Source organism: Lipotes vexillifer, unplaced genomic scaffold (genome assembly GCF_000442215.2).
Source record: "Lipotes vexillifer unplaced genomic scaffold, Lipotes_vexillifer_v1.1 scaffold926, whole genome shotgun sequence".
Taxonomy (NCBI): Eukaryota; Metazoa; Chordata; class Mammalia; order Artiodactyla; family Lipotidae; genus Lipotes; species Lipotes vexillifer.
In genome coordinates, this window is record NW_006798085.1 from 2,563,896 (window position 1) to 2,572,611 (window position 8,716).

Here is an 8,716-nt window from a genome sequence, read left to right on the forward strand (position 1 = left end):
AAAAAATATATATATATATATTCTGGAGGGAGAAGGGACTTGCTGGAGGGTTAGATATGCGGACAAAGGAAAAGAGGAACGGAGGATGATGCCTGGATATGGGGCTCAAGTGGTGGTGGTGCCATCAGGTGGTGACATCTGAGACGTCTGTCAGACAGCTAAGCAGAGATGCTGAATTCGGAGTTGAAGAGATGAATCTGGAGCTTGGGACTGAGGTCTGGACAGAGAGGCATTGGGGAGTCATCAGAATATATATGGTACTTGGACAAGGATCTCCTGGGAGAGAAATGTCGAGCAAGAAGAGGGGCCAGGATGGAGCCCTAGGACACCCTAACAACTAGGAGCAGTTAGAGGAAGCCGAGTCAGCTAAGGAGACTGAGAGCGGCAGCCAGAGACAGCCGGGAGAAGAGGACATTCTAGGAGCTGAAGTGAGTGGCCAACTGTGCTGAATGCTATTGAGAGACTAAGTCAGGACTGAGAAGTGACCGCTGAATTTGACCACATGGAGACCTCTGGTGAGCTTGACAAGGGCTGTTTTGTTGGCAAGGTAGGGATGAAGCCAGGGTACAGTGGGGGTGTGGGAAGAAGAGGGGAACTGAAAACAGCAAGTATGAACAACTCTAGAGAAAAACAGAAAAGTGAAGGAAAGCAAAGAAATAAGGCCATGGGGAGGGAAGGTGAAAGCAGGGCTGCCACGGTGCACCCTCTATGTTGCATCTATGTAAATAGGGTTCTCAGAAGCAGTACAAAGCAGATGCGGTGGTACAAAGCAGCGGCCCGGCTTGAGACAAGATACTTTAACACATGGGTGACTGCAGAGCTTGTGAGAGCTGATGAGCATGCAGGAGATAGGACAGGATGGTGTAGGAGAGAGGTTGTAACTATGGGAGCAGGGCCAGGGTATGCAGCTTTTTGTGTGGTTGAAGAAAAGATCTGAGGGACCCCATTTTCCAGCTGAAAAATGGATGAGGCAAGTTTGGGAGTGGGGGAGGGGGAGCCACTGAGTGGCCTTACCTTCAAAAAGCTGAGCATACTGAGGGAATCCTGTCGCTCGGAGCCACCTGCATGCGTTTTTGGCCTCAGCTTCTAAAACAGATGAGGGGGAGAGAGACAGAGAAAGGAGATTAGGGGGTGCTGGTGCCAAGCCACCCTGGTGTGCGCCCCAGCACCTCCAGTAGGGAGGTACCTACAGCTCTGGTGACCTGGAAATGACAACAAAAGCACAAACGGACTGGCACATTCACTCCATGTCACAGCTAGGATCTCCCCTCTGCTCCCCAAGCCCTACTCCCAGGACATGCTGGGACACCTCTCTTATGCTTCATTACCTGCCTGTCCCAATCCCCCTCCCACTCTCCCACCCCTGCCCAAGAACAGGACCAGCAGCAGCAGCAACTCCCAGGAACATCTGGGGGTCAAGGAATACTGCCAGGGGAAGAAACCACTGCTGTGTCTTCACCTCCCACCACCCCCGGGGAGCTACCCCCTTCCATGACCCAGGTAGACCGTCCTAGTACAGCTAGGGATACGCAATGCTCAACAGCTATTATTCTCTTTCCTATCATCATACCTAACATTCCCCAGCACTCTGATAAGCAAATCTCATTTAACACACACCATAAGCTGCGCAGATTTTAATATGCCCATTTTACATATCTCCAAACAGGCTCAGAAAGGAAAGGCTCATCTACAAGTCTCGCACTTGACAAAGTAGAGTGCAGGGGCCGGAGTCCAAGCTCAGTCTGACTCCTGCTCAGGGTTCCGACCCCTTCTAACATGGAAGCTTCCCCAGTGCACTCCCTCCCCCGCCATTCACCAAGTCCCAGCCCTCCCTCCCCACGGGGCCTCCCAGAACTGTTCCGGCACCCTCCTGTGGCTTGGCCTCTTTGTGGCACAACTCAGTGCTGCTTGCAAAGCTGACAGTGCTGGCCTATGGGAGTCTTGAAGGGCAATGGCTGGGTTAGCCTCCTACCTCTGCTCTGAGAGTGCCTGGCACAGGGTGGGACACCCCTGCCAGCCTCAGTGGAGACTTGCAGTTGGACTGAAGCCACAAAGGAGGTCCTCCTGGCCACGGTAGGCTGAGTACCTGCAGCAGAACCCTGGGACTTCCCAGTTCCCTACACAGGTGGTACCAGGAAGCAGTGGGGCTGGGAACATGGGATCTGGCATCGTAGTTGGGGGCACAGAGAGGCTGCTGGCTCAGCAGAGCTTCTCTGCCCACGGAGTCCTGCCCCCAACATCTCTTCTACTTCCTTAGTGCCTGTGACCAGGAGACTCCAAGGAGACTGGGGGGGGGATTTCTCCAAGACAGGAAGAGCTCTCTCCCCAGTGTTCTCCCACAAGGAAATCCAAGATGAGATTCTGGTAGCCAAGAATCATAAGTTAAAGGACAAAAAAGGTATTTCAGAGATGCTAGGTGGGTAGACAAGGGAGGGAACAGTGCGGGAAGATGGAAGTGGGTCAGAAGGAATAACAGGCTCCTCAAGGGTCGCACACTAATGAGGATTCGATGGGGAGAAGAGAAGGCTCTGAAGCTTCTGGAGCCCCTGAGGGCTTTGGGGGCAAACGGGTGGGGTGGGGATGAACGCTTGTGCATTTCTTTTTTTAAAAAAAATTATTTATTTATTTATGGCTGTGTTGGGTCTTCGTTTCTGTGTGAGGGCTTTCTCCAGTTGTGGCAAGCGGGGGCCACTCTTCATCGCGGTGCGCGGGCCTCTCACTATCGCGGCCTCTCCCGTTGCGGAGCACAGGCTACAGACGCGCAGGCTCAGTAGTTGTGGCTCACGGGCCTAGTTGTTCCGCGGCATGTGGGATCTTCCCAGACCAGGGCTCGAACCTGTGTCCCCTGCATTGGCAGGGAGACGCTCAACCCCCCCCCCCCAGGGAAGCCCCACTTGTGCATTTCTGAAAGCATGTGTGTTGGTCGCTGCTGTCCCAGCATCTGTCTCTGCATGTAACTGTAGCCAAGTTTGCTCAGGTCCATGATCCACATAGATCAGCATGGGACCATGAACCTGTGCACACTCCCCCACAGGCCCCTCGGTCTGTGCACGCACCTGCATCTGCATCTGTGTGCACATGTGTGTGTTTTATGTTACTACAACCTTCTAACCTACGATAGAAATCTAGGAATCACCAGGACCTCTGAGAGGTACTGGAAAGTGTTTGTTCCCGCAGAGCCCGGCTAGCAATACCTCAGCCCCTCTGGCAGGGGGCAATGCAAGCCCAGGAAATGATCCAGGTCTCTAGGCCAGTGATGATCTTGGAATGTGGTAAAATTAGCCCAAAGGGACTTCACACCAGCCCAGGCAGCATTTGGGGGACATGGTTTTGCTGCTAGGACAGTTGAGCCGGCTGCCACAGCCACTTCCCTGTCTCCTGCTCCTACCACGCCCCCGGGAAAAGGCCCATCCCTGTCCTCAGAGCCCCTCCAGGCAACCAGCTCTGCTTTCCTGTCATTAGGACAAAGGGGAGGTGCCAAAGGAAGGACCAGGTCCGAGTTTCCAGAAAGGCAGACACAGAAGGAGACAGTGACCTCTAAAGGGCCACAGGTCTAGAATGGCCACCCAAGGCAGAGGAGCCAGTCCCCAGGAACAGGTCTGCATGTCAAGAACACACCCTTGAAGACCACTGCAGCCCTCGGTCACTCGTGGCTAGAGGCAGAACAAGGAGGAGGAGGGGGAGGAGAGAGGAATCTGACTGCCCTTCCTGAGCCTGGAGGTGGCGGAAGAGTGCAGTGGTGAAGTTCTGATCTTACACATCTGTGCCTCCTGCCTGAGTCACAAGTCCCGTGGGAGAGGGGCAGGCTGCCCACTCCCCTAATGCTCGGCAGCGGCCCTGGCCAGGGTTGGCGGGAAGGGGACCAGCTCACTCAGGTGGGTGCCAAGTTTTTTCATTTCTATGTAGAGGCCTCTAGCCCCTGCTATTCAAAGCATGATCCCTGGACCAGCAGCACTGGCATCACCTAGGAGCTTGTTAGAAAGGCAGAATCCCAGACCTACTGAATCAGAATCTACATTTAACTAGGTCCTCAGATGATCTGCATGCACATTAAAGTTTGAGAAGCGCTGGCATAAATCACCTACCTCAGGGCTTTTCACCCTTGGATGCACGTTAGAGTCAGCTAGGAAGCTTTGTAAAATTACCAATCCCCTGGGGCCCCGTCTCCTGAGGCCCATTTAATTGATCTGTGGTGAGACTCTCCAAATCAGTATTTTTTAAAAGCTACAGTATGGACTGGAAAGGGCCCAAGGGACTTTACCAAGTCGCAGAGTTAAGTGTCACAACTGAGACTACGACCCTGATCTTTTAATTCCATGTCCAGCGCTCTTTCCACTGCATTATGGCACCTTCCTTCAGATGCCAGATAAACAAAGGGCTTAGACTCAAAGGAACCAACTCCAGGCCCCCAAACTTTTTTTCTGCCGCTTCTGGTCTAGTGGAGTTACAAGTCTGAGTTCCAATCCTGGTTAGTCACGAGCTCTCTGACTAGCCAGTCACTAGCTCTCTGACTTTGGGCAAGTTGTTTAACCTCTCTATGACTCAGTATTCTCCTCTGTAAAATGAGAATAATAGAATCCACTTCTAATAGCTACTGAGAACATTAAATAAAATACCAGAGAGAAAAAGCACCTGGCACATTGTACCAAGCATTCAACAGAGAGTTCCTTCCCCACACTGACTGAAGGGTCCCAAGGAAAAAGAGAAAATGGGAGAAAGAGACTCAGCTAGTGTTCTCTTCTGGGTCTGGAAAGTGGCTGCATCTATATCTCTGTCAGAATTGGAGCCAGATGGCTCAAGGAAGTGAGATTAAGAGGCAGAAGTTTCAAAGAGGCCACAATAGCTCCAAAAGACAAAGGAGCCAAGGAGTTAGAAGCAGGGCTCCGAATGAATCCCCAGCAGCCCTCCCTGGCAGGAATCTGGAGAATGTAATGGGTTATTACCCAACAGGATGTCAGGGACATTGGCTCCTGACAATACACCACCTCGTGGAAGGCTGAGAGGCCCTGAGGCTCCCTCCCAGATGGAGCAGTCAAGGACGTAGGTCTTGGTGATTAAGGGCTGAGCTAAGGTGCTTTGCTTTGTCCCTCCCGCCCATCCCAGCCTGCCCAGGCTGGGGCCAGGAGTGACCACCTACGCCCAGGAGAGTCAATCCACCTGGGGCTGGGGCCCAGGCAGCCCAGACTGAGGATTGCCTTATGTGCCTGGCGGGAAGAGTGACACTGGGCAGGCTGAGGCGAGTGATGGAGGAATGTCTGTGGCCCCTGGTCCTGCCTCTGTGTCCAGATGTGCAGATTCCAGCAGTTTCAACCAGTATGTTCTGCAGGCCATGTGCTGGCCAAGGCTAGGGTGATATGCCAGGACAGGTCAGGGACAAGCTGGCACAAGCTGGATTCCACTGAGATTTAACCCCAGACTCTCTCCCTGGGGAGGAGCCCAACTGATCCCCTTAGGGGTTGGGGGAGAGAACATACTAGAAAGCTCCAGAGTCAAATCAGGCCTCAGGGCCACACCCACAGGTCTCCCAGAGGGAGTGACAAAGAAGGAATAGCCGAGCAGCAGCGGATTGTCTCGGGGGTCAATGACAATATCTACACCTACACTTCCACAGGCCACGTCCAGGGATCCTCTTAGCATGGCACATTTTTCTATGCAAAGATGGATAGAATGAGGAGAAACGCAGGCTTCTGTTTTAGAGAAATGCTATATGAATGAGGGAAGGGTTTATGCACCCAGGAAAAGGGCAGCAATGTTTTCCACTGAGGAAATACAATAATGCCCAAAGATGATAACCGAGTTGGAGAAAAAGCTTTTTCCAATCACGCTGACTCCCCCACTTGCTGCCTAAGTCATCTTAGGCAAGTTGCTTTACTCTCTAAGCTTTGGTTTCCAAATCTATAAAATGGGGACTAACAACTTTCCTGCCTACCTCTGAGGTTACTGTGTGCATCTGGTTGGCTTCTGTGTGGTTTTGAAAGCAGCTCTATGAAAGTTATCATCAGAGAGGGCTGTTTTGTTAAGACAACTTGAAATTTGTATTCACAGTCTTTAAAGTTCAGTTCAGATTGTGTCCTAGGTGTAAAGTGAGAAAGTAAGTGAGCTAGAAGGAGAATAAAAGGCAATCGGCAACAAAGCTGCCAGAGCTTAGGCCTCAGCCAGCCACTCTCTTCCCTCACCAATCCCCCCCACTTCTCTTCACACCACTATTGGACAACTCAAGCCCTTTACACCTTTTGGTCACTCAGTGGGCTGTGAGACAGCTGCTGCCCAGGGCCCGGTTCAGCCTGCTCCCTCCCAACTCAAAGTCCAGCCCAGGCCTAGGGACCAGGCAAGATCCAGGGCCCAGATCAAAGTGTCCTTGTTACTGCTGGAGCAGTCACCTCTCGACTCAGGCTATACATTATAATCTGGGGAGCTTTAAAATGCCAGTGCCTGGGCCCCAATTAAATCATGACCAATTAAATTAGACTCTCTAGGGATAGAGTTAGTTTTTATGTTTTTGAGAGCTCTCCAGGTGATTCGAAAGCACAGCCAGGATCAAGAACCGCTGCCCTAAACAGACATGACCAGCTAAAAAGCCACAGCATAGGTCTTTAGGAAGATTCTAGCTGGAGGCTATACTCAGGCCCGTTCTCATCACTGGCCTGTGTTTTCTCTGGGCCCAATGAACAGTGATCTGAATGCATGTGGTAGGACAGGAGAGGGCACATATGTGGGTGTTTGTGAAGGTAATTTATTCAAAGCTGACTTACTCCATGAGGCAGCTTTCAACAAACATGTTGGTTTCCTTTCCCTTACTTAGTTGCCTATTTGGAAAGGTGTCTCCCCCGTGGCCCTCACTGCAGGATGGGTGTCTCCAGCGTGATCTCTCTCACCTTCAGTGAACCCAGAAGTGTTCACTGAAGTGTTCACTGAACGCCAGTGTTCAGAGGGGTAAAGAAAGACCTGGGAGGCAGCTGTCTATGTGACAACCCAAGTTCCGAAGGTGGGCTCTGAGGCCAAGCTGGTAGCCAAAGTAGGCAGAGGGGATGCCTACCACTCCAGGTCTTGCTGCTGCACCTGGGAAATGCCAGGTTCTGGCAAACAGCTTCTCAGATCATTTCTCTTGGTTGATGCAAGTCTCAGTTCCTCTGCCCACCCCCACTCTTAGAGAGGGACCCTGCTTGAGGAGGAGATGTTGGCCTTCCAGCAGAGGGCTCATATCTCAGTTGGCCCCAAGTGCTCACGACCAGCTCCTTCCACCCTCCCATAAGGTTACACTAAGGGGCCTTGGCCACAAGAAGAGTGCCCACCCAAGCCCCAAGGTGGTGTTTCATTTGAATTTGCACAAAGGGGTCCTCAAGTTTGGTAGTGACCCTGGCATAGGTGCTGCAACAGGTGACCACCTGGCTATGCCACCTCTCTCTCTGGGGGACTGAAGGAGAGGGGTCTTCACAAGGGCCGGTGCTAAGAGCTGTCGTGGATGCCACGACTGCCAAGCCTTCCCCTCCTGACCTTGAAGCGGACATTCAGGGGAGTCTACCATGCACTGTCCGCTGGGAGGTCAGGTGCACCCATCATCTCTCCTGCTCCTGCTGCTCTTAGCTGGAATCACAACTTTAACTAGATTGTTCCAGGGGAGGGAGGGAGAGGGGGAGGGAGGGAGAGGGAGGAAGGGAGACTGAGACCAAAATAGCTCTCATCCCACATTCCAACCCTCTCAGGAGGGGAGCCGCAGCAAGGGCTGCCCATGTCAAGCGGCTGAGCTTGACAGTGCTGGACACTGACCAGCCTCTGGCTTGTTAGGTCAGAACTCGGGGCCCCTGCTGCACCTGTTCGGATGCAATCCTTGGTCTCTCATCTGGAGCTACGGCAGGATGCCAAGGCCCTGGGCCCACGTGAGCAGCACTTTTGGAGCCTCCCTATCACAAGTGGGGCACCACTGAGGCAAATGGCCCAGGAGAATACACTACTGTGGGACTGGGTGGCAACAAAATGAAGACATCGAATCTTCTTGCTAGCCAGTAGCAGGTTCACACATGCGGCCCTCCCTCCTTAACACTCCATATCCATGTCATGGCCACAGGGCCACAGGGATTCTCAACCAGAGACAATTTTACCCTCCCCCCGGCCCCAGGAGACCTTTGGCAATGTCAGGAGACATTTTTGGTCATCACAACTGGGGGAGGATGCTGCTAGCATCTGCCAAGTAGAAACCAGGGATGCTGCTAAACATCCTACAGTGCAGAGGACACCTCCCACAATAAAAGAAAGGCTGACTCCAGACCTGAAGTGCGAGACCAGGAGGGGCACTTTCCTTCCACCTTACCTGGGGGCCTCAAGCACCTCCAGGCATCCCCAGCCCACCTTGGAGATGTCCTGAGGAGTGAGGTGAAGAATGGATACAGTGTTCACTGGAGGTCCCTTGTCTTTGGACACGGTGGACCCCTTGCAGGGTCAGCCAAGGGGAGGTGACAATTCTCGTTTTTGGAGTTTTTATAAATACGGAAGTGACACAAGGAACCCTCCACTGTGTTCCCACACACAAACACAAACTGTGGCCTGAGCTCTAGTATGCAGCTGTAAATAGAGGAGGGTCATGAGGGCCCTGTGGCTAAACCAGACCTCTGGCTTGCTGAGGCTGCTTGACAATTTGGGTCCAAGGTTGGCCCAGCCTGTGGTCTCCTAGGCAAACACTTGATGTAGCAGAGCCAAAGCAGGCAGCTGACATTCCTGC

At 52.6% G+C, this 8,716-nt stretch overlaps 1 protein-coding gene across 2 annotated transcripts in view; it reads right to left on the bottom strand.

Annotated features, from left to right (window-relative positions):
* Positions 1-8,716, bottom strand: part of STARD8 (StAR related lipid transfer domain containing 8) — a 33,088-nt gene that overhangs the window by 12,964 nt on the left and 11,408 nt on the right. The window contains exons 1-2 of one of the 2 annotated variants that reach the window (XM_007470144.1): positions 5,930-5,999; positions 1,015-1,086 (exon numbers count right to left, since the gene is read on the bottom strand). In XM_007470144.1, coding sequence (XP_007470206.1) covers positions 1,015-1,086; positions 5,930-5,999 — 142 coding nt within the window. Of the gene's footprint in view, positions 1-1,014; positions 1,087-5,929; positions 6,000-8,716 lie in introns of those variants that run through there. The other variant, XM_007470145.1, reaches the window with a different exon arrangement.